General features: G+C 33.3%; 1 protein-coding gene across 2 annotated transcripts in view; it reads right to left on the minus strand.

Moving 5' to 3' along the window:
* Positions 1–6,086: 6,086 nt before the first annotated feature.
* Positions 6,087–27,458, minus strand: part of LOC139527320 (mucin-2-like) — a 43,878-nt gene continuing 22,506 nt past the window's right edge. The window contains exons 1-10 of one of the 2 annotated variants that reach the window (XM_071322684.1): positions 27,292–27,405; positions 24,619–24,710; positions 16,906–17,029; positions 15,507–15,691; positions 13,789–13,870; positions 11,452–12,375; positions 10,973–11,058; positions 8,731–8,860; positions 7,661–7,845; positions 6,087–6,387 (exon numbers count right to left, since the gene is read on the minus strand). In XM_071322684.1, the coding sequence (XP_071178785.1) occupies positions 6,298–6,387; positions 7,661–7,845; positions 8,731–8,860; positions 10,973–11,058; positions 11,452–12,375; positions 13,789–13,870; positions 15,507–15,691; positions 16,906–17,029; positions 24,619–24,666 (1,854 nt within the window). In that variant the 5' untranslated portion in view covers positions 24,667–24,710; positions 27,292–27,405 and the 3' untranslated portion in view covers positions 6,087–6,297. Of the gene's footprint in view, positions 6,388–7,660; positions 7,846–8,730; positions 8,861–10,972; positions 11,059–11,451; positions 12,376–13,788; positions 13,871–15,506; positions 15,692–16,905; positions 17,030–24,618; positions 24,711–27,291; positions 27,406–27,458 lie in introns of those variants that run through there. The other variant, XM_071322685.1, reaches the window with a different exon arrangement.

Below are 27,458 nucleotides of genomic sequence, written 5' to 3' on the forward strand. Positions count from 1 at the left end.
GATATACATTTTTTTATCCTGTTACCCTTATGCTTGACTTGAAAAGTGTTGGACTTATGGGTTGTCGGAGTATTGGGCTGTCGGAGCAATGGATTATCAGACTAATGGGCTGTCGGACTAATGGGCTGTCCGAATAATGGCGTGTAATCGTCTCATTAACAATTTATACCACATCTTTTTTTTTTAAATTAACAGAAAAGATAAAAAAAAAATCTACATGAAAGTCGAAAAATATAATATTGTATGTATGACAAAAAGAGGGCTTCAGAAAGGTTCTCCTAAGATCAAATGGTCACTTTTAGAAATTTCTTTAGTTTCCCAGGCCATAAAAGGCAAATTATACAGTTAACAGTGACACCAATAAAATTCAAACTTGATCTCTGTGTGTATACATTTTCATAAGATTTGATTGAGGCAAACTAAAATTATAAAATGGAAACCAACTGTGTGACGACTAATGTACTGACGAACATGGGTTAAACCTACTACACCCCCCCCCCCTAAAAAAAAATTGCGGCACGACCATAAAAGTGTTTATTTTTGTTTTTGCCCTTGTACCTTGAATCGATCAAATGTGTGCACAAAGAGTGGGGCATTGGAAATTTATTCTTTTATTTCACCCGGGACACTTAAGTCTTGTATTCATGAATGTTTACAACTTGTTGGGACAAGAAAACATTGATAATTACAAAGAAAAATAAGATTGGTATGTACTGCGCCGTTTCTAGTGTTGCAGTTAATTGAATGTGTGAAATTTGTATTCAAGTTATTACTGTTATTAATCTTGTATTTATGCAGACATTCTCAGCTTAGTGGTTCCATTCCAAATCTCGGGATTAATGCAGTCGTTTGTAAAGGTTACAGAGACAGATACAGAAAATAAGGGCGTTATTCATGTAAAAGTTAAAAAAAACGTTGAGAATAGCAAAACAATTTTTTTGAAGATTTATCCTAAAAAAGTGATACCTCTATTTACAGGTTTACTATCTTAAAGGAGAGGAGGGGGATTTCAGAAGGATAAGAAGTGTGCTTCAGCTGAATCCCCCTCCCCAACACACACACACACACACACAACGAGATATTATGTTCGGAATCTTGAACTTGTGAGATATAAGTAGAACGATGCATAGTAAGGAATGATTCATTATTGATACAATTATATTGCTTGATAATTTTGATTTGATAGTTTGGCCGGTAATAGCATAATTATTTTACCGGGATTAGCACAATTCCAACTTAGCAGATGTATTCTATTTGTCTATCTCGGAGATCCTGAATTCCTATTGCGGGATAGTAGTACAACAAAGCAGTTAATGATATGTTAATAGCTACATGTATATATTATATGTATATATTACGAGGATTCCATTATACTGGACTTCCGATATTAGAGATCATCCATTGACTATTATTTTTTTAAAATCACCACCAACTTAAAATGTGTTCAATTTGCCTGTCTGTTTATCCGCCCGTCCACCACACTTCAGTTTTAGTTTAGAAATGCTTTGACCAAATGATTCTATTATTGGTTTGTTAATATTATGTTACGGGTCAATTATGTGATTTATGCTGGTGGAATAATGTCTCAGACAGATGTGTGCCATAAGAAATTCAGAATTTTCTTACAATTGATAGGGCAATATCTACATGTACATGTATCTTGCCTTTCCATAAGCCAGCTGGTTGGCCCGGCTATTGCAATCATATGAAGTTCATCACCTGTTAACTTTAAACCAGATGCTCCACATGGCACAGTTTTATAGACCGCAGAGTTCGAACCCTGAACAGTTGGGGCAAGTATGGACACAACATTCAAGCTTGATACAGCTCTGAATTTGGATTGCGATTAAATAGTTGACACAACATAGTTTTCTGACACAGAATGAATGTAGTGACTGGTCTAAGAACTTAAAAATTGGACATTTACCTATTTATGGTCCAATATCCAAAATCTGAATACATGGTTAGATTCAGTATATCAAAGAACCCAAAGAATTCTTTTTTTTTGTTAAAATCAAACAAAGTTTAATTTTGAACCCTTTGGATCTTAATGTAGACCAATTGGAAAACGGGACCAAATATTTCTACATTCACAGTTAGATTCGGCATGTCAAAGAACCCCAATTATTCAATTTTTGATGAAATCAAACAAAGTATAATGTTGGACCCTTTGGGTCCCTAATTACTAAACTATTGGGACCAAAACTCCTAAAATCAATTCCAATCTTCCTTCTATGGTGATGAACCTTGTGTTCAAATTTCATAGATTTCTATTTACTTATACTTAAGTTATGGTGCGAAAACCAAGACAAATCCTTAATTGGGTTCCTTTTTGGCCCCTAATTCCTAAACTGTTGGGACCAAAACTCCTAAAATCAATCCCAACCTTTCTTTTGTGTTCATAAACATTGTGTTTGAATTTCATAGATTTCTATTTAATTTACTTATACTAAAGTTATTTTGTGAAAACCAAGAAAAATGCCTAAATGGGCACTTTTTTGGCCCCTAATTCCTAAACTGTTGGGACCAAAACTCTCAAAATCAATCCCAACCTTCCTTTTGTGGTAATTAACCTTGTGTTCAAATTTCATAGATTTCTATTAACTTCAACTAACGTTAAAGTGCGAAAACCAATGTGTTTTCGGACGACGAAACGCAATTATCTTTTCAAGTATCTACTTGTATGCAACATTTAAAAAAATCAACATACCCCCCCCCCTTTTCCAAGCCCCCAACCCCAATGTTTCATTACATATTACATTTATTGAACAATCTGAAGAAAAGAAAAAACCAGACAAGACTGTAAGTCAAGCAAAGAATGAAGTCATATTCCAATTTGAAAATAAACACCCTCTATTTATATATGTTTTTACATAAATTTCTATTTATGCAGTTTTTTAGTGGATGTTGCTATGGATAATATGTGTTTCCGTGGTAACAATTGAAGTCAACAACACTTGACGATAGTAATTTAAAGTTTGAGTTGGCTTTAATGTATTTTCTTATCGGTTATAAAACAATTCAGGACATTTAAGCTCTTAAACTGCAAATGAAAACTCCGTTTCCAATGAAAAAATCGGTTGCTATAGTGATAAAACTTACAAAAATCCCACGCATTTTTCTATTAAATTTGGTAAAGTAGTATCCAAACTTCATAACTACAGTGTTAACTATTCTGTACACATTTGCACTTTTCAAAAAATCCCAATTTCAGAAAAGTTGAAAATATGCATTTTTTCGCCAGATTTTTCATTAAATTTACTTTGGTTGACATGCAATCTTCACTAAAATGAAGCTTAAACCAAGTTCTATCAATTTTACATATGAAAATAAATAAAACGTGCATGATTCTATTCATAATCAGGCTCTGAAATGTGGTGATTTAGCTGATTTTTGAAAGATTTAACTACGCTTAACAACCAAAAAATTGTGTGTCAGTTACCATGGCAAGCACTCATATTGACCACTCAAAATAATTTTTTGAGCAGGATTCATTTATTGCTTCTACTAGGCCAATTATAGATAAAATCTGAAACCCCCATCTATCACATGTACATTGTATGTGCATGGCACTCTGCCTGGTTCTTATAAAGAGCCTTACTTAAGTCCTTCGTTACGCCTGTAATATGTGTTGCGGAACAAACTGACTACATACCTTTTGTTCCACTCTTGATAAGCTTTCGATTGAGGTATAATATATATCTGTTATTAGGGATTGAAGGATCAAAGCAGTTCATTCCATTATTCAAAATATCCATTTCATTATTCATTCAAAATTGGCTATTTCTTAATTTGCACGCGTAATTTGATATTTAAGGCCTTAGTTACTCCTCTAATATGCATTGCGGAACATATTGCGTATATATCTTTTGTTCCTCCTTTGATAAGCTTTCGATTGAGATATGATATATATCTTTATACTGCACTCGTTCTATTTGAGCAGTCGAAATGCGTTGACTGTATATTTCTATGTCATATACAGTCACTGACTCGATATCACTTTTCCTCATGAATATTTAAATAGAAAATGCCGAAATAATATTTAATTATTCATACGACCTCTTCAACCTGTTCTTGTTTCCAATGCATACAACGACGCGTGGATCGACTAAACCTTGTTTCTTTTGCAATTATTGGGAAAACATATTTCATTTGTTAATATTTTTTGTTTTCAACCTATAAATTATTATGTTTCATGCTTATGGTTGCTATTTAAGTCCAGACTCAAACGATTTCGTTCACCATCGAGTGTGAGTTTCAACAGGTAAATATGTACATTTCATTGTGTTGTATATTTCTCCGCGAGCATGATATGAGGCCTTTTTAAAGGGGATTTTCCCCAATATTTAAATCCAATAAATAACCTTAACGCATTAAACAACCATTGAAAAGGTTGTTTTAGATTGCAGTATAAAGACAATAATAGTGCATTGACTTGACATATCAACGATATAAGGATTCGGCCCGAAAATTGTCAGTGGTAAGCGCTATTGGTGGTTCCCCAAAATATCGTGTTATAACTATGGATTCATGCGTAAAATTGTGATCTTCAATGTTATAGCTGTTAAGGATGTTCGCTACTCTGTTAAAAAATAACAAGCTTTTTAAAAGACTATTATGAATTGATAGTATATAGATAATGAAACTTAAAAAGTAGAAAAAAATGGAGGGTCCGGGTGCTCGTTTTAGAGATATAAGCCATTGAAAATTTGGCGGGAAATTATTCTCTCTAGATTGTTCATATATTTCACATTGGCACCTTATTTGTTTCTAACACCATGAAAAAATAACAAGAATTTTATAAAAGTTTGAAATATGGCTTTTTAAACTTTATGTGATAAAATGATAAAAAGAAAAGAAGGGGTTAGTGGGCAAATTTTTTTAATGACAATACATGGGTAAAACCAGAGGATTCCGAAAATCTGGCAAAAAGTAAAAAAATGGAGGAGCAAACATCCTAAATCAGTCTCCTTAGGTGTTTGGTTATTTATCAGTTTGTTGAAAATAGCGTTAGACCATTTAGTGCTGTTGTTTCGTCGCTCAAAGGAAAATGCAAACTATTAAATCATATAAAATCTACCATGTCGAACTAAAACTGTATCGTCTTTTTAATTAAATGATATAGTTGTTTTTGTCAAAATATAGTCATAATTGTTTCCTTTTTTAAATAGAATGTTGTGTTGACGAATTATGTGTCGGTTATTTACGGCATTAAGAAAGTTATTAATAATACAACTTCTGAAAGAGCGTAAAACAGTTATACTGAAAACGCGAGGTTCTGCATTTACAGTCCCGTCTTTGAACTGACTAAGATCTCAGTTACGCAGGATCAAAGAAATTAGAGATTAAAGAAAAGGCATACAATTGTTATCTGTAGAATTCCCGTGTAATTTGAAAAATAATTCTTTAAGTTTGAAAACCGTAGCATATATACTTGAAATAAATATTATAGAAAGTTGTTCCTATTAAACTTATTCCTAATCAGCGTTACTTATACTGCATGTATAAACAAAATTGTCCCGACCTAAATTTTACTTGCCAGCTTATTAATGGCAATTTCCTCTGATACCATACGATTACTGAAGAAGTTTGTTAAAAACAGTTTTATTCCGTTTGAAAATTTATCTTCAGTTAAAATTGGAGTTTTTAAATTGATAAATAATGCAAATAACTTTGATCATTTGATATTTAAACCATCATAATGACATCTAAACAAGCTTTATTAACACATTGATGGTCAAAGATAATTTTCAACTGTGTGCTAATTAGTAATAGGGCGTTTTGCATATATTATCTCTACCCGGAATGCATCACATAACATTTTACCATTGATTGTTGTTGCTATTAATAGCAATCTCGTTCAAATCTCGTTTCAATCACAGTTAAAGGTTGGGAGAAAACGTGATAGCTTTACTGTATAGCGGATTACACACTTGTCTAGTAATGGACTTCTGGAAATAACAATTACGCGTCTAAATTACCCACATAAGATACCAAATTTTGAAAGTTAACGTCTTCAAGGATCTTTAACGTCGATGAGCACATTGTGGTATGGTACAATAAGATTATTTTACACAAAGAAAACATTTTGTTGAATACAAATTGTTTTTTTATTAGTTTGTTATACACTTAATATGATATTCGTCTCAAAAATATAGATGCACGAAGAAAAATGTCAATAAAGTTAATTAAATGAAGAATTTCGGGCAATATAAACTGGACTATCAGGTACATTTCTAGAACAGATAAAAAAAAAGTGATAACGTCTGTTCACACAATATGGAGAAGTGTTACACGCTAATTACAAGAACCGGTACACAATGTTATATCATCAATTGCAATATCACCGTTATTACCAGCTTTTCCTTTCGAAGCCTCGATATCAATCTGAAAAAAATATAGAAAATATAGAAAATACTGTTGCGAGAATTTTGTTCAGGTTTACAAGTATTTAAAAAAATTGCCAATCACACTTTATGTTCTTTTGAATAAGTTGAAATACAATTTATGTTATCTTTTTTTTTTGTTTCGCACAAATAAGTCATTCACGTGTTTTGAATTTTTCAGTTAGTAGTTAAATGCAATTGATATCTTGCATTCTGATAAGATTGAAATGTATTTGCGTACTGTATTTGGAAAATGAAAGAATTATGACAAATTCACAATTTGACTTTGTTTTAATTGACACAAATTTAAAATTGAAGAGTCCCATTGTATGTATCATACGATAAAATCGTTTAGTAATTTTTGTTCCAATACATGGCTACATCAAGAGAGTAACCATATTGTACCAAGTAAAGAATATAATAGGTACTCTTTTAAGTTCGTTTGGTGAGTTACTGTTTGAGCTTTTGAAAAGAGAGTTTCCGTTTTAATATTTCCTTGGAGTTTTGTATTTTTGTTATTTTATCTCTTAATGTCTCGCTATGCATACAATTAATTTTGTTGCATGCGTCAAGGATAAATCGTGGTACACAAAATGTCGTCTTTCATACATTAACCCTATTATAAAGGGCAAACGTGTCATCAACGAACGTATATAAACAGTTTATATTCATTAGTGTCACTATTAAACTTTTAAGGGCCATAACTCTCCTTAACAACTGAAGTAAAAATCGTCAACCCCGTTAATGAACTGCACTTTCTTGCCATCTAAAACATAACAAATCCACAAAGCATTGGTGTGATAACTCTGAATTCATTTCATGAAAATTGCCATGTTCTTATCAATCAAAAACCATATAATACTAATTCTGACAAACAAAAGTGGAAATCATCGACATAGAACTTGACATCAATCGTAGTATTTGAAACAACATATAACAGCGCATTTAAGAGCAATGTGTGAACGGTTAGAAAGTTATCACATGAAAAAACTTGCAGCTGCTTGTCCGTCTGTTCAGCAAATGTATTCCCTACTTAGAACCCGAATCTTCGGTCAGGAGGGATTTCTATGTCAGAAGCCCTAGATATAAATTTCAAACCCAAACTGATTTTAAAATAATGCCATCGACGAGTTTTATGTTTGAGCTCAGTGCATATTATAATAAGTTCACGCAATCTCAGTGAAACTTTACAAACAGACAAATGAATGTGTATTTAAAGTTTACTCTGGTGGGAAAATGTGAAGGTAGAACTGATGTTCTGATTATATACTTACAACAATGCCTTTCACTGTATTACCAGTTATATCCACACTAGCTTGCATCCATTGATTTCCTTGATTTCCAGACCTAGTCCAAGGATGGGACCACCAGCCCGCGCTGCGAGATTGTGAGTACACTGATAGATACCCGATATGTTGACCATACATGTGATAACAAAATCTGAGGCAATACGAAGACGCTGAAATAATCACAATAATTATTCGACAAGTGAGATATGTAAATTATGGTTGTTGGAACCAAACTGTAATATTTATATATATGTACTTGATTATCAAAACAATTGAAATATGAAGTATATACAAATGAACAGGGAAATTATAGAACCTTTGTGAGCAACTCATATGACAAAATTATTTTTATAAGGATACGCCATGGACACTAATTTCATTTACGATATAGCTTTTACTTACTTATAAAGATTTTTGCACTAATATAATTTTTTTTGTCGTCTGAATTACATGCGTATAGGTAGGTTTGCTAAGGGGGAAACTATTGTGAATGCTAAAATTTGTAAAAGTAAACCATTATAGGTCAAAGAACGGTCTTTAACACAGAGCCTTGGTTCACACCGAACAGCAAGCTATAAAGGGACCCAACATGACAAGTCTAAACTCAAAGAACAGATATCAGATGACAACCATGCTGCTACAATTGACAAGCAACATTAGGGTCAAAGGGGGAAAATCAAAAAAATCCAACTGCATCGGAAATAAAGAGATAGAGAATCTGTTGATTTTAGATCGACGACCGTCGGGAATAAGTCAACGTGACAACAACCCGACCACAGAGCAAATAACGAACGTAGACAATCAATGGGTCTTCAACACAGTAAAAACCCTCTATCCCCGACACAGACCATTATCTTGCATAGTATAAAAGCATAAACCTAAAGCACGAGGATGCACTCTACTGTCTTCACGCGGCACTTAAAACAACACGAAAGATAGTTACAAGACTACAATAGTGCAGGTTACTGAAATAATAAAAAAATACTAATGAAAGACCTGTTAAACAATTTAAGGTAAAATCATAACATATATAAATAAATGTATTTAATACTTACAGAACAGGTTAGTATTCGTTGAGCTCAAAAATGCCACAAAGTCCTGTCCTTGACCATTTACCTCAATATAGGCATATTGGGTACCATTGTGTGCAGCCGAAGGACCAGTGTTTGGGGTAGATGTTGATCCCTGTATTGCAATGACATTTATAATATGAAAAATAAAATTGTGTTTGATTGTTGTCATGTTTTACAGTTCCCTATTTGGTGTGTCGTTCACACTCCTCTTTGGTGTGTCGTTCACACGTCTCTTTGGTGTGTCGTTCACACGCCTCTTTAATGTGTCGTTCACACGATTATTTGTTCAACACAAGAATACATTTCAGCGACTGATACTTTGTTCGACATAAGAAATCATTTCATTGATTGCTATAACACAATACTTTGTGCCACAATAATGTAATTTTGGATGTAACGCGTCCTCTGATTGGCTGATGTTGTTATGTGTATCAGCTCATAGACATAATTTTGTCATGTGACCGTGACGTCGTCAACGTTTTTTCATGATTTACGCCGGTTAAAATGAAATTTTGAATTTAATTATAAGGAATGACTGTAATATTTTTTTTGTCTATTCAAAATAACAAACAAAATGTGGTGCACACATATAAATAACCCGCTACGCTCGTTATTTAGTGTGCACCACACTTTTGATGTTATTTCGTCATAGACAGAAACATATTACAGTCATTCCTTTAGTACGTACGTTGTTCATCACAAGACAACATTTCAGTAAATGCTATAACACAATACTTTGTTCGTCATTAGAAAATATTTCAGAGATTGCTATAACACAATACTTTGTTCGTCATTAGAAAATATTTCAGTGATTGCTATAACACAATACTTTGTTCGACAAGAAAAAAAATCAGCAATTACTATAACAAAATACTTTGTTCGACAAGAAAAAGATTCAGTGATTTCTATAACAAAATACTTTGTTCGTCATTAGAAAATATTTCAGTAACTACTATAACACAATACTTTGTTCGTCATTAGAAAATATTTCAGCACTTACTATAACAAAATACTTTGTTCGGCAAGAAAAAAATTCAGTGATTGCTATAACACAATACTTTCTTCTACAAGAAAACATTTCATTGATTACTATAACACAATATTTTGATCGACAATAAAATATTGCAGTAATTGCTATAACACAATACTTTGTTCGCCACAAAAAAGTATTTCAGTGATTGCTAAATGCCAATACTTTCTGTATTATCTGATTTCGATACCAACTTGTTAGCACTTTTCGAAATTACGTCTCATATTGAGAATTTAGTTGTGTTTTCAATGTATGCCATTAGCTGTACAAGACAATAAGTTGTCTTATAATGGAATATTAAGCTAAAGCTGGCAATGAGATTGAGACCGAGAGCATGTGAATAAGAAAAGAAAAAAATGATTACTAATTTTTTAAATATGAATTTGAACTTGGTGAAAAATATTTGAACGATTTCTTTCTTTAACATTAGAATCAAGATTATCATCATGGGTCAGGATTAACTATTATTACTCTAATATCAACTCAAATTGACACATTTAGAAATTGTAGTTCATATGTATAATTCTATTTGTTTATTGTTTCGTTGGATTGTTACCTCATCGAAATGATAAACACCATATATTCTCGACTATTCGTATTAACCGTATTCTGAGAAAGGACGTTATTTCTTTTAAAAGAAAAATGAAAAAAAAAAAAAAAAACCGAAAGCGGGATTAAAGTTTTTTTTATCAGCAAACTAAATAAATTGAAACTTTTTTTATGTAGGATTATTATTACTTTTTATATCATGATGGACAAGAATATCATAAGCCGATAATGTTATTGTATTACAATAAAAAAATCCGTGCATTTATATTTTCGAAGAATGGCCAAGTCTATTAAAAGTTAGCAGTTGTTTCATATAAATGACACAACGACGACCACAAATCTAATCAAAAGTAAAATCACAAAAATACTGAACTTAGAGGAAAATCAGTTCAAAAAATCCATAATCAAATGGCAAAATCAAATAACAAAACGCATCAAAAACGAATAGACAAGAACTGTCATATTCCTGACTTGGTACAGGCATTTTCAAATGTAGAAAATGGTGGATTAAACCTGGTTCTATAGCGCTAATGACAGTCTAATCAAATTCAGTTATATTTACATTGATGCGTTAAATAAACAAAACAGAAGAACTATGTGATATAAAGGTATGTGAATATTCATTTGCTCCTAAATAAAACTTACTGATTTATCTAAAGTCCAGTCGAAGTCGTCGCCATTAGTATTTTCGAATGCACATGTTTGTCCTTGTTCAAATCCACATTCAATAACTGAACAGAAAAAAAGGCAGACATGACTTCTATATTTTGTTTTCATGCAACAAATTATATCTTGACCCGCGCCTTCATTATTTCTTTCATTTCAATAAGTAAAAAATTGAGTTCAGATTAAATTACTATGAAAGTTGACGAGAACTTCTCGTTGTTACATTTATGAAAAAATTCAAACTGACCATAATCTTCTTACAACGATTCACGTCTTTTAATTAAGAATATCGAATACTCCGAAAAGGATAAAAAATATGATGTATACACTATATGTGAACAATAATATCGAATGTCTCATGAAACGATTCAGACGGAGAAGATACAAATAACATAAGATGTTAAAAAAAATAATATTACACTACATCTAAATTTCCCCTAGATTCCACTTCTTTATACCTTTGTCACATGTAGAAACAGTTGTCGTTGTGGTTCGAGTAGTTGTTGTAGTTGGAGGAGTAGTTGTGATCCGAGTAGTTGTTGTAGTTGGAGGAGTAGTTGTGATCCGAGTAGTTGTTGTGGTCGGAGTGGTTGTTGTGGTAGGATAAGTTGTTGTAGTCGGAGTAGTTGTTGTAGTCGGAGTAGTTGTGATCCGAGTAGTTGTTGTGGTCGGAGTAGTTGTTGTGGTCGGAGTGGTTGTTGTGGTTGGAGTACTTGTTGTGGTCGGAGTAATTGTTGTAGTCGGAGTAGTTGTTGTGCTCGAAGTAGTTGTTGTGGTCGGGGTGGTTGTTGTGGTCGGAGTAGTTGTTGTGGTCGGAGTAGTTATTGTGGTCATCTTAGTTGTGGTTGGAGTAGTTGTTGTGGTCGGTGCAGTTGTTGTGGTCGGAGTAGTTGGTGTGGTGGGAGTAGTTGTTGTGGTCGAAGTAGTTGTTGTAGGCGGAGTAGCTGTTGTTGTCGGAGTAGTTGTGGTCTGCGTAGTTGTTGTGGATGGAGTGGCTGTTGTGGATGAAGTGGCTGTTGTGGTCGGAGTAGTCGTTGACGTTGGAATAGATGTTGTGGTCGGTGACGTTGTGGTCGGATTGGTTGTAGTAGTAGGAGAAGACGTTGTGGTCTGTGTAGTTGTTGTGGATTGAGTAGTTGTTATGGTCGGAGTAGTCGTTGACGTTGGAATAGTTGTTGTGGTCGGATTGGTTGTTGTAGTCAGAGTTGTTGGTGTGGTCGGAGTGGCTGTTGAAGTCAGAGTAGTTGTTGTGGTCGGAGTAGCTGTTGTGGTTTTCTCAGTTGTTGTTGTTGTCGAAGTAGTTGTTGCGGTCGGAGTAGTTGTTGTGGTCGGAGAAGTTGTTGTGGTCGAAATAGTTGTTGTGGTTGTTGTAGTTGGACTTGCTGTAAAATTCATAACAATAAAGTGAGATTATTTTTTATCATAATAAAATCGGATTGAAAAATTAAAAGAAAAGCCCAAATAAGCAAAAGGAATTCCTTTTGAAAGTTTCGTTGTATCTATTTATTGAAAGATTTTGTCCTGCTGGTCTTTTCTTCTATTTAAAATATATATCTATTTTTTATAGCTTTCAAAATGAAAATTGCTCTTTGAATTATTTGTGGATCTTGTCATGCTCTTTTTTATGTTCAAATTTATTGCCTTTCTGTTATAATATTTGAGATAGAAAAAAAAAATCAAAACAAAATCGGAATCATTCTTGTTTATTTCTACAAGTAGTCGTCTGACAGTATTGTAGATCTCTTCATTTTGAACAGGTTTTCTCTTTCTGTAGCGGTTTTCACGTTTTAAACGACGAAAGCGGCATTTTATCCCTATTTTTAGCCATGTTTGCCATGCTTGTTTGCAAGTGTGGTCATCAGACACATTTGTTTTCAAATCTAAATACCCGATGATGGTTGTGGCAAAGTTTGGTTAAATTTGGTCTTGTAGTTGTAGAGGAGATGATCTTTTTAAAAACCAACGACAATTAAGGAAAGGTGATGACGAAAGCTCACGCTGGCCATTCGATCAGACGAGCTAAAAGAATAAAAAATGTAGGTAAAATTGATTTTTCTTTAAAAAAAAAACACACTTTTAAACATGACCTAGCATTCTGAAGGTATATCGCATGCAATACAATGCCACTTTTTCGACAGACACCGATGATTGGATGAGTTGACACATTACATTGAGACAATGCCTTCAATTGTACAGAAGGGATAGACTGATATTTGATATTTGAATGTCCAAGGGAAGTAATAAAAATGTTGCCAATACAGTTGAGACATCCCACAAAAGTGTGGGTAACAGATAGAAGCTCCAAATTAGTAGATTGAAACATTTTAAAGAATGTTTTTAAAAATTTCAAAGACCTTTTATATAATGTAAAAGGACCACAAAGTCAATAGAACTAGATCACCTAGAAAGGAACTTACTAACTAATTAAAGGTACAGTCAATAATTATCCAATTTGTATATTGCAGCTTTTCGTAGCAAATATGGAAGCATATATTTTCTCAAACCATTAATCTAATTCAAACACATACGAGTAAATTAACATGATTATGACGTTCCATGCATATAACCGATTTTGGCAGCCTTTGTTTTGTCATTTCCAATCCTCAACTATTTATTTACCTCTAAATACAATAAACCTCAGATATAACATATGAGATACAATATAGATTCGGTTATTGTGCATTCCCTCTAGATATGTTTGATATATGCCACTTTACTCTTGATTTATATACTCCAGATGAACTTTAAAAAGGATATATAGTTGGATACTTTTCTTATAACGCAGTCGTACTAACCACAGGTACCAGGAACCAAGAATATACCATCTAGAGCCATTTCTTTCATCCAAATAGGCCCAGTGGTTCCTTTAATTGTAATCTGTAAGGAATAATAATTCTGTCAAATGCTTTTACTATCGAATCTTCAAGCACAAGAAAGAATAGCAAAACCTCTAAATGCATTCAGAAATAAAAGAATTCAAGGAGCTTGAATCGCTCACTCAGCAAGCAATATGCAACATTAAAATTTCAAACAGCATTTGCATATTGTGATCGCTAAATGAGATTGATACGATCAGAACTCATTTATAAAATTGGGAAACACACAGCTTTTTGGATTCAATAGAAATTTGGAGGACATAGGATATGTTCATACGGATAATTTTTTCTGTCTAAAGTCTTATTGATTCTTTTTAAATAATTAACTCTTTCGAAAGTGGATACACTAGTCTTTTAATGGAGATAACTAAGGTTGCAGGGGTTAATTAATGACCGTGTTCCTTTAACTTATAAGTATAAATCTTGTTATGCTAATCGGATTCTGATGATGCAAGAACATGTATTATTGCTGCCACGTATGCAGTAAAAACTATACGTCCACCAGATCGATGCAAATGCTCTGCAAATGCATAAAAATTGTTAAACTAAACTTAACGAAATTAAGCACACACTCTTTCATAATTGAAATTACCCCCCCCCCCCCTCCCCCCAGAAAAAAACCAAATAAAAAAAACCAAGGATGTGTTTTTAGTACACGAATGCCATATCCGCACTATCATTTTGTATGTTTAGTAGACCGTGAAATTGGGGGAAAACTCTAATTTGGAATTCAAATGAGGAAATAAACTTATCATAGATACTAGGACTAAATTTTGTATATACGCCAAACGTTTTGCCAAATTCAGCTAAAGTAATCTATGCCTGAGGTAGAAAAGCCTTAGTATTTCAAAAATTCAATATTTTGTCAACAGTTAATTTATAAATGTAACCATATCAATGATAATTCATGTCAGCACAAACAGTGCTGACTACTGGGCTGTTGATACCCTCGGGGAAATAAATCTCCACCAGCAGTGGCAATCATATCATAGTGACCATGTGTACTACGTTTCAGGTTGATTAGACTTCAACTTCATCAAAAACTACCTCGACCAAAAACTATCACCTGAAGTGGAACAGGAACGAACGGACGCACAGACCAGACAACATGGGGCATTAAAAAAGACAAAATAAAAAACACAAAATATTTCGATTAATATGACGAAAATACATAACGTGTTCATTAAATATTCATTATTTAGTGTAACAGCCTTGTAAGGTTTAATCATTCCTACACGAATCTCTGATAACCATCCAGTTCAGATTTGTGTTGGTTTTAGAAAATATCTATAGAGTTTCAAAATTTGTTATGCTGTTTACCATTGCAAACGTACGTCTTGATGCGAATATCCAAGGTCTATGGCCTTTGTTTAATCTCGACCTCATTTTCTCTCTTTTAATCGTTTTAAATTATCATCCCAGGGTTGTCTATATCATATCATCCAGTGTAACTTTAATTTGTTCATTATAAGAGGCCGTACAGCGACATTTGGTAATGTTCTACTTTCCTTGTCCGTTGATGTTTGCTGAATAGTTATCTCATAGGCAGTTATATACCACATATCTTTTTTATACTATTTAAAAGCCTTATGAGTAACACATCTTTATAATTTAAAGGGAAGTAACATTTTACGTACCTTCAAATTGTCAACAGCTGGTATGTCTATTTTTTCTTGTAACCATTCTTTGCTCTGACTACGCGATCGGCTAAACAATGACGTTACAATACCAGTACTGTCAGTCATTGTAATCTGTAGTGTCCCCATCCTATATCCTGGATAACTGTACATATGATACCAGAACGACAAACATCGCGCGACCCCTATCAAGCAAAAAAGTCAAAAAGTTCATTGAGATGCAAATCAATAAAAAGTAAATTCTACCCAATCTGATTAGGGACGACATCAAAAGTTCAATGAAGGATAAAAAACTTAATTCAAATAGTTTTTTTCACTGACCCCCCTACCCCCCTATTAACTTAATTTGGGAAAAATTGATTGACCCATATGGATATATGTAAAAATCAATGTCGGATAACCAAATCTTGCAGCAGTTCAATCCCCCCACCCCCAAACTATTTGAATTAAGTTTTTTATCTTACATTGATCTTTTGATGTCGTCCCTTAATTCCTAAGATAATTATAATTATTAATATATAAACACACATGTATTTGTTAAATTACATCTTATTAGGCAAACAATGGCAATCGTATAAAAAGTCATCAATACTTATTTTAATAAATAGACATAGATAACAAGATTGAAATTTTATACGTCAAACGCGCGATTCGTCTTTAAAAGCCTCATCATTGAAACTATATTCAAAGAAATATATAAAGATTATCAACGCCAAATAAGTAGAAAGTTGAAGAGCATTTAGGATACAAGTAACAATATTTATTCTCTTTTGATTACATAACCACCATTACAAAATACAATATTTAAATTCCTTGTCAGTTTTTGAATTGCAACGAGAATTACCCGAATCTCCGAAGTCTATTCAATCTTACTCTCTACGCAAGTTTAAATATGTGAAATGAGGATAATTTCACCACAATTTAAAGGTGCTCTATCTGTCTATCGAAAAGAAAAAAAACCGACTTAATCTTTATTTAACACCGTCTATAAAAAGATCACCAGAAAATATCTGCTCTGATTTTTGATAATACATGATTTGTTATAAAACTTTTTATTACAGAATATACACTCAGTTCTTTTGTTAATCCATTTGGTGACGCTGATAGGCGATTATAAATCAATAATAATTAAAACGGCTATCAACCTTATTGCACACATCATCAAATAGACTGTCCCTATGCAAATTAAAACATAAGCACCGCTCGATCAGTTAAAATAACATACGTAATACATTGGCTTTCATGAAATTAATGAAATTTATTATATTATGTTTCAATTAGTCAATATCATCTATTTAAATTTTCTTCGTTTACCTAGACTTATGTTTTTACTAGAATGTTACCTGTCGACTAACAATCGAGCAAAATAAAAAAAAATAAAAGTATTTAGAGCTCTCACTTGGAAAAGATATATTAGTTGACATAACTGCATCCTGAGCATCTAGCTGGGTCCATTGCTCCACTATATATAAATATACAAATCCTTCTTTTGCGCCACCAGGATAACCAGTACTAACTGGACCCTGAAGATAAGTGGAATGTTTTTAGACTAGGGAAAGAAATAAAATTATTTTCAGCGTAGTGAACTCGAACTAAACTAAATTACTCGAAATGTCTGTTTTATAAAGGCAGATACCCATTAGTAAAACTTGCGTACGGGGTTCTTTAATTGTACATACATAGCAACAAAGATTATTTTCAAAAACAAATATAATATTTACAGAGTGATCGAATAGAAAATTGTCAATGAACCATGCATCCGACCACAAAATGGACAATAGCTACGATTTTGACTGTATAACACACCATAGATATTTGCTAAATACCTATAGGAAGATGTGGTATGAGTGCCAACGAGACAACTCTCCATCAAAGTATCAATATATAAAAGTACTAGCAAGACATTTATTAGGCATCAACTGACTAGTACTAGCTACGTCTGAATCGACCTTTGATATGACCTCAGTTGGAAATCAATTGTTCAAGGAATCATAATATTTAGTGATATAGATACAATGGATAAGCTTTGATTCTTGAAAAAGAAACCATGAACCCGCAGGGCGAATGGTTTGTTTTTCATGAATCAACGCTTATCCATTGTATCTATAACTTAAACAATTGTGATAATGTCTTTTCAAAATTAAAGCCTATTCTCAATTAGAAGGTATTGTAAGTGAGTTTAAATAACCATGTGATCGTGACAAACGATGCATTACAATAAATTATATATTACAATTTTAAATGGTTAAAACAATACACATACATGTTTTACACAACACGTCTACCCACAAAGATTTTCATTTATCAGGCATCTGAACATAATATGTTTTGACAAAATGAGACATATTTGATCTTATTTCTAATAAAATTGAGAATGACAATGGGGAATGTGTCAAACCCGGGGACAACAACTTGACAAAAAACATATATATATCATATAAATAAACTCATTATATAAAGCATGTATCCGTAATTCTAACAAGATGTCTTATTCTAGACGCATCACGATTGTAGCATAAGAATTTGCGAATAAACTGATAAAATCATACTCTATTGATTTATAAAACAAAAATGGAGACTTGTAATGTAAACATTTTCGTTTGAAACATGTTGAATAGCTAACAATGATACGATAATAAACGACCAAACTCGCTTTTATTAAACAAAATATCCACAATAACTTAAAAAACAAGAAACAAAACAGGAAAACTAGAGAATAGGGACAACAACAAAAAAACACCAGGATTCGAACCAAAGCCGACAAGTTCTAACTCATTCTAACTCATTGAGCATAACCATGAAACCTCGCGGCTACCAACTCATACTATACAATTGCCTATTATTGTATATATAAAGGTACACTACATGTGTGTCCGTTGTACCGATGTATATCAAATATTCATTTATATATATAAAGTAGACAATTGAATCGTAACCAATTGGTAGCCGAGAGGTTGTCGATATGTTAGTGACACTTAAGAGAATTCATGGACGGGTTCGACTCCCAGTGCAGGCATATAGAAATTACCAAAATTAAAAGTAAGGTTTTAAAATAATTCCATTACTGAACAGAAATCAGTAAGTTGGCCAATTCAATCTTAATGTAATTAGGCACACAAAGGAAACAAAAGAATATAAAATGGTGAGTCCATTTCAGCGACAGATTAAGGAAGCGTTGATTCTAGAAAAAGAATCCACGGTAAATGAATAGGCTGACGTCACCACAATGGTTTAAGTGTGTGTAATGTTTCATAAAAAAGAAAACATAGGCAGCAATAAGATAAAGATGTGCAAAAACTCGTCATTATACAGGTTACACGATGCTATACATTCTCTTCAATGATATAAAATTTGCCAAAATATAGGAATAATAGCATAGGCAGAACATTGATTCCATGCACGTCTATTTTCATCGGGATCTATATCTCATATCGGAGAAACATGTTCGACGCTTTTTCGGAGTTCATGTCGATTGTAAGATAGCTACCATCCAAAAATTCGCAGTAATTGTTGATATCTTCCTTGCCTGGTTCATCGTTTACTCTGAAACTCTTGTAAACTTATGAAGAATGTTAAAAGTTTAAAGTTGAAGGTGAATCAAATTTGTTGAACGTGTTTAGGGCAGCTAATACCGCTTTAAAACTGGTTTGCTGCATTTTAATAAAAAAATGAAAGTAATTCAAAGATAATTTAAATAATCCAACCACATACGTCCTAGTAAACATCTAAATAGTGTTCATGTTCAGGTTTTAATTATATGGATGCAAAAATATGGTACACAACCTGATCAAGTTAGTGGTCATCCTTTTTTAACTGATATGTGCAAGTCTTATATATTGATTTTCAATGTATTACTGGTCTCAATAAGGAAGATGGGTCTGGTTTTAATCGCTCAACAGTTTTTTTACTGTATACAGTCTGGGTCTCTAATTAGTTAGGTACCAGTATTATAATGTTATACACAAGACGCGCGTTTCGTCTACATGAGACTCATCAGGGACGCTCATATCAAAATAGTTATAAAGCCAAACAAGTACAAAGTTGAAGAGCATTACTCATTAGGAACGCTCATATTAAAATAGTTATAAAGCAACACAAGTACAAAGCTGAAGAACATTACTCAATAGGGACGCTTATATCAAAATAGTTATAAAGCCAAACAAGTACAAAGTTGAAGAGCATTACTCATCAGGAACGCTCATATCAAAATAGTTATAAAGCCAAACAAGTACAGAGTTAAAAGCATTACTCATCAGGGACGCTCATATCAAAATAGTTATCAAGCCAAACAAGTTTCAAAGTTAAAAGCATTACTCATCAGGGACAATCATATCAAAATAGTTATAAAGCCAAACAAGTACAAAGTTGAAGAGCATTACTCATCAGGAACGCTCATATCAAAATAGTTATCAAGCCAAACAAGTACAAAGTTAAAGAGCATTACTCATCAGGGACGCTTATATAAGAATAGTTATAAAGCCAGACAAGTACAAAGTTGAAGAGCATTACTCATCAGGAACGCTCATATCAAAATAGTTATACAGCCAAACAAGTACAAAGTTGAAGAGCATTACTCATCAGGGACGCTCAGATCAGAATAGTTATAAAGCCAAACAAGTACAAAGTTGAAGAGCATTACTCATCAGGAACGCTCATATCAAAATAGTTATAAAGCCAAACAAGTACAATTTTGAAGAGCATTACTCATCAGGGACGCTCATATCAAAATAGTTATAAAGCCAAACAAGTAAAAAGTGGAAGAGCATTACTCATCAGGAGTGCTCAGATCAGAATATTTATACAGCCAAACAAGTACAAAGTTGAAGAGCATTACTCATTACGGACGCTCATATCAAAATAGTTATAAAGCCAAACAAGTACAAAGTTGAAGAGCATTACTCATCAGGGACGCTTAGATCAAAATAGTTATAAAGCCAAACAAGTACAAAGTCGAAGAGCATTACTCATCAGGAACGCTCATATCAAATAGTTATAAAGCCAAACAAGTACAAAGTTGAAGTGCATTACTCATCAGGAACGCTCATATCAAAATAGTTATAAAGCCAAACAAGTACAAAGTTGAAGAGCATAACTCATCAGGGACGCTCATATCAAAATAGTTATAAAGCCAAACAAGTACAAAGTTGAAGATCATTACTCATCAGGAACGCTCATATCAAAATAGTTATAAAGCCAAACAAGTACAAAGTTGAAGAGCATTACTCGTCAGGGACGCTCAGATCAGAATAGTTATAAATCAAAACAAGTACAAAGTTGAAGAGCATTACTCATCAGGAACGCTCATATCAAATAGTTATAAAGCCAAACAAGTACAAAGTTGAAGAGCATTACTCATCAGGGACGCTCATATCAAAATAGTTATAAAGCCAAACAAGTACAAAGTTGAAGAGCATAACTCATCAGGGACGCTCATATCAAAATAGTTATAAAGCCAAACAAGTACAAAATTGAAGAGCATTTCTTATGAGGGATGCTCATATCAAAATAGTTATACAGCCAAACAAGTACAAAGTTGAAGAGCATTACTCATTACGGACGCTCATATCAAAAAAGTTATAAAGCCAAACAAGTACAAAGTTGAAGAGCAATACTCATCAGGGACGCTTAGATCAAAATAGTTATAAAGCCAAACAAGTACAATTTTGAAGAGCATTACTCATCAGGAACGCTCATATCAAAATAGTTATAAAGCCAAACAAGTACAAAGTTGAAGAGCATTACTCATCAGGGACGCTCATATCAAAATAGTTATAAAGCCAAACAAGTACAAAGTTGAAGAGCATTACTCATCAGGGACGATTAGATCAAAATAGTTATGAAGCCAAACAAGTACAAAGCGGAAGAGCATTACTCATCAGGGACGCTCATATCAAATAGTTATAAAGCCAAACAAGTACAAAGTTGAAGAGCATTACTCATCAGGGACGCTCATATCAAAATAGTTATAAAGCCAAACAAGTACAAAGTTGAAGAGCATAACTCATCAGGGACGCTCATATCAAAATAGTTATAAAGCCAAACAAGTACAAAGTTGAAGAGCATTACTCATCAGGGACGCTCATATCAAAATAGTTCTAAAGCCAAACAAGTACAAAGTTGAAGAGCATTACTCGTCAGGGACGCTCAGATCAGAATAGTTATAAATCAAAACAAGTACAAAGTTGAAGAGCATTACTCATCAGGGACGCTCATATAAGAATAGTTATAAAGCCAAACAAGTACAAAGTTGAAGAGCATTACTCATCAGGGACGCTCAGATCAGAATATTTATAAAGCCAAACAAGTACAAATTTGAAGAGCACTACTCATCAGGGACGCTCATATCAAAATAGTTATAAAGCCAAACAAGTACAAAGTTGAAGAGCATTACTCATCAGGGACGCTTAGATCAAAATAGTTATAAAGCCAAACAAGTACAAAGCGGAAGAGCAGTACTCATCAGGAACGCTCATATCAAATAGTTATAAAGCCAAACAAGTACAAAGTTGAAGAGCATTACTCATCAGGGACGCTCATATCAAAATAGTTATAAAGCCAAACAAGTACAAAGTTGAAGAGCATAACTCATCAGGGACGCTCATATCAAAATAGTTATAAAGCCAAACAAGTACAAAATTGAAGAGCATTTCTTATGAGGGATGCTCATATCAAAATAGTTATAAAGCCAAACAAGTACAAAGTTGAAGAGCATTACTCATCAGGGACGCTCAGATCCGAATAGTTATAAATCTAAACAAGTACAAAGTTGAAGAGCATTACTCATCAGGGACGCTCATATCAAAATAGTTATAAAGCCAAACAAGTACAAAGTTGAAGAGCATTACTCATCAGGGACGCTCATATCAGAATAGTTATTAAGCCAAACAAGTACAAAGTTGAAGAGCATTACTCATCAGGGACGCTCATATCAAAATAGTTATAAAGCCAAACAAGTACAAAGTTGACGAGCATTACTCATCAGGGACGCTCATATCAAAATATTTATAAAGCCAAACAAGTACAAAGTTGAAGAGCATTACTCATCAGGGACGCTTATATAAGAATAGTTATAAAGCCAGACAAGTACAAAGTTGAAGAGCATTACTCATCAGGAACGCTCATATCAAAATAGTTATACAGCCAAACAAGTACAAAGTTGAAGAGCATTACTCATCAGGGACGCTCAGATCAGAATAGTTATAAAGCCAAACAAGTACAAAGTTGAAGAGCATTACTCATCAGGAACGCTCATATCAAAATAGTTATAAAGCTAAACAAGTACAAAGTTGAAGAGCATTACTCATCAGGGATGCTCAGATCAGAATATTTATACAGCCAAACAAGTACAAAGTTGAAGAGCATTACTCATTACGGACGCTCATATCAAAATAGTTATAAAGCCAAACAAGTACAAAGTTGAAGAGCAATACTCATCAGGGACGCTTAGATCAAAATAGTTATAAAGCCAAACAAGTACAATTTTGAAGAGCATTACTCATCAGGAACGCTCATATCAAAATAGTTATAAAGCCAAACAAGTACAAAGTTGAAGAGCATTACTCATCAGGGATGCTCAGATCAGAATATTTATACAGCCAAACAAGTACAAAGTTGAAGAGCATTACTCATTACGGACGTTCATATCAAAATAGTTATAAAGCCAAACAAGTACAAAGTTGAAGAGCAATACTCATCAGGGACGCTTAGATCAAAATAGTTATAAAGCCAAACAAGTACAAAGTCGAAGGGCATTACTCATCAGGAACGCTCATATCAAAATAGTTATAAAGCCAAACAAGTACAAAGTTGAAGAGCATAACTCATCAGGGACGCTCATATCAAAATATTTATAAAGCCAAACAAGTACAAATTTGAAGAGCATTACTCATCAGGGACGCTCATATCAAAATAGTTATAAAGCCAAACAAGTACAAAGTTGAAGAGCATTACTCGTCAGGGACGCTCAGATCAGAATAGTGATCAATCAAAACAAGTACAAAATTGAAGAGCGTTACTCATCAGGGACGCTCATATCAGAATAGTTATAAAGCCAAACAAGTACAAAGTTGAAGAGCATTACTCATCAGGGACGCTCAGATCAGAATATTTATAAAGCCAAACAAGTACAAAGTTGAAGAGCATTACTCATTAGGGACGCTCATATCAAAATAGTTATAAAGCCAAACAAGTACAAAGTTGAAGAGCATTACTCATCAGGGACGCTTAGATCAAAATAGTTATAAAGCCAAACAAGTACAAAGCGGAAGAGCATTACTCAGCAGGAACGCTCATATCAAATAGTTATAAAGCCAAACAAGTACAAAGTTGAAGAGCATTACTCATCAGGGACGCTCATATCAAAATAGTTATAAAGCCAAACAAGTACAAAGTTGAAGAGCATAACTCATTAGGGACGCTCATATCAAAATAGTTATAAAGCCAAACAAGTACAAAGTTGAAGAGCACTTCTCATGAGGGACGCTCATATCAAAATAGTTATAAAGCCAAACAAGTACAAAGTTGAAGAGCATTACTCATCAGGGACGCTCAGATCAGAATAGTTATAAATCTAAACAAGTACAAAGTTGAAGAGCATTACTCATCAGGGACGCTCATATAAAAATAGTTATAAAGCCAAACAAGTACAAAGGTGAAGAGCATTACTCATCAGGGACGCTCATATCAGAATAGTTATAAAGCCAAACAAGTACAAAGTTGAAGAGCATTACTCATCAGGAACGCTCATATCAAAATAGTTATACAGCCAAACAAGTGCAAAGTTGAAGAGCATTACTCATCAGGGACGCTCATATCAAAATAGTTATAAAGCCAAACAAGTACAAAGCTGAAAAGCATTAATCTATAAACAATGTGCTGTTATCTGTTCTTTATGTGTATGTCTATTTCTACCTAGGGTGTCAGTAGTTGGTTGTTGGAAAATTCTCTTGTAAGAGCTACTATGTTTACAATGTTTAGCTATCGAACGATAAACGTATTGCCTATCTTTATTCAAAAAATTATTAATATAATGTTCGATTGTATTTAAAACGTCACAGGCTTTAATTCGAATAAATGAACAAAATTTATAAACAATACTGATATGTTTACTCACTGTTTTTTTCCCCCAGTTAAAATCATCATCAGTGGATTGAGAAAACATACAGTAACGACCAATCTCTGCAGTACACTCGAATATTGAATCAACTATAAAACAAAATAAACATATATATCTAGACCGAAAGATAAAATATGTTTTAGAATATCGCATAATTGTAAATTGTTTTAAAATCATGCTGCTGTAGCTATATATATTTTGTGTTCAGGTTGTAATGTTGTACACATTATAAATTGTACAGAAATGTTGTGCAAGTAATCAGTGATATATGAACTGTTTAATACAGATAGTTGCAGCAATAATTCAGTCTTCTGTTTCGCGTATTTTTGTCATTTCTGGCTTGGTTCTTATAGCCACTATAATCAAAGCGAACTGCTCGTCTTTGTACCTTATCTATGTCGTGTATGATTTGTGAGAGTCCCATACCGAGGAAGCATATTCAAGAGTTGATCTTACTAAGATGAAGTTAGCTTTTGTTGTTGGAATACATTACCCATGTTTATATGGCAAAAGCAAAGTGTTTTGAAGATTTTCTTGTTGATGTGGTTTGTCAAGATGAGGTCTTTACTGATGGTGAGCTAAATATATTTTCAAATTCCTTCCTTTAATTCTCGATTTTTACAACACTGACAGATACATCAATTGACGTATCATGAGCAACATAACTGATGCCACGTGTGAATCAGGATGTGCTTAGTCCTCCACAAAAGACATTTAAAATTTCACCCAGTTTTGGGTGATTTCGTGTTGCTGAGTTTTCTATGTTGTGTCTTGGCTTGTCTGGTTTTCGTCATCTTTCGTTTTATTTTGCCTATTTAATGCCAGTTACTTGTCTTAAGAGTCTTCAATATTTAAGTATCTTCTGCATTTTTGTCATATAGCTGATAGGGTTAAAGGGAAATCCATTAAGCGTTTCGGACATACAAAATTAATAATATTTCTATTTTTCGCCTCCTTTGTTGTTGACAAATGTATTGAAGATATATTATACACATTTTCTTACTGATAATCTCCTTTTCACGAATGTGACGTAACAATTTAAACTATTTACCGGCTTTGTAATAGCATGAGCAACACAACGTGGACATGATCCACTTACCCTTTCCGGAGCATCTGAAAGCCATCCAAGTTTTTGGTGGGGTTTGTGTTGTTGTACTCCTATGTGAGATATTTTCTTCTCGTATCTTAGTCAATATGATGAAATTTGATTCGACTGTCGTACAAATGAGATGTTTAGCGCTTTCAAACCGGGTTTAATCCACCATTTTTTTCACTTGAGAATACCTGAACCAAGTCAAGCATATGACAGTTTTGTTCATTCGTTTGATGTGTTCTATCAATTAATTTTGCCATTTGATTAGGAACTTTCCGTTTTGAAATTTTTTCGGAGTTCAGTATTTTGTGATTTGACTTTTTAACTGATTTTATCGTCCATATATTTACAATACAATAACATATCAATAAGTTAATCAAAAGTATATAATCTTATTACAATGTAACTGCAACATTTAAGAAAAAAATGACATCTCATGAAATAATATTACTGTTTGTGTTTTACTTCGTAGAAAAAGGTGATTCTTATAAGATATTTACGCTTTCAAGAGAACAAAAATGTCATGATATATAATATGGGAAATATCGCTAGTATTATGAGTCGTTTATATATATATATATAAAATGACTGAATAAATAGTCAACGATAAATCTTACGGGGCGATGGATCATATAACTATGATTCAGTACACTACAAAATATAATATATAACAAGTCTAAAAGGGTACAACATCACAAAAAAACCCACAATAAAACGAACATTATGTTAGATATTTCGGATAACAGATATCCTTCCTAGGTAATAGCACGATGTTAAATGAATCATGTCAATATATTCAAATTAAGATACTATCAAAATCTTGAAATTTATACAATAAAAGCGACGCTGGTACAATTTTAAAATTTCCAAACACGGCGCAAAGACTACAAAGATATGCCAAAATAAAAATAGTTATTTGCGATGTGTACTGGCACAACTCTAAATTTCCATAGATGGTGACAGTTGAAATGTTGAAAAAACTGCGTGGAAATACACTCCCAATAAACAGTCCTGACCGACATAAGCTGGTATAATATCTAAAATATGACAACGGTAGGGCAATTGCAACAGAGACTGCGTATTCAAACATCCCAAATATATAGTAATTTGATGATAAGAAAATAGAGTAATACATTTTTACTAAGGGTAAGTAATTGAACGTGGCTGCGTATTTATACATCCCTGCCAACTGTAATTAAAACTAGTATAATTTAAAAAAATCCTGAAAAGTGTAAGAGTCCAGTACGGAAGCCGGAGTTACTGAACACAAGTGATGGCAGTAAAATAAGTGATGGTAGGGAAAATGAGTAACCTTTCTATGTTTTTTCATTAATGCCCTCTGGGGAAACTGTCCTGAGCTTTCTTATCCAAAAACTTTCCCGAGCAAGTCTTTCGGCCTTTGACCAATCCTCGTTGTGATCTATGATGGTGATGGTAAGTTTATTTTTAGATCAGCTTGGGCATGCCCATGTGATCTCAAATGACGACTTAAAATTATATATGTATATAATTGCAGTAATACGATATCATGTTTATAATGACTTTGTATAAAATACAATGGTATGTTTATTTCAAACCTGAGGGTACGTCGCAGTTCGTTCCAATAAATCACTGGGTGCATGTACAGGTATAGCTGTTTGAATTCATTGGACTGTAACACGAGCCATGAATACACGGATATAACTCACATCCTATAAATAATAATAACATTTATAGATATCTTTGATTATTGTAATGAGTGTTA

This window comes from Mytilus edulis, chromosome 6 (assembly GCF_963676685.1).
Source record: "Mytilus edulis chromosome 6, xbMytEdul2.2, whole genome shotgun sequence".
NCBI classification, from domain to species: Eukaryota; Metazoa; Mollusca; class Bivalvia; order Mytilida; family Mytilidae; genus Mytilus; species Mytilus edulis.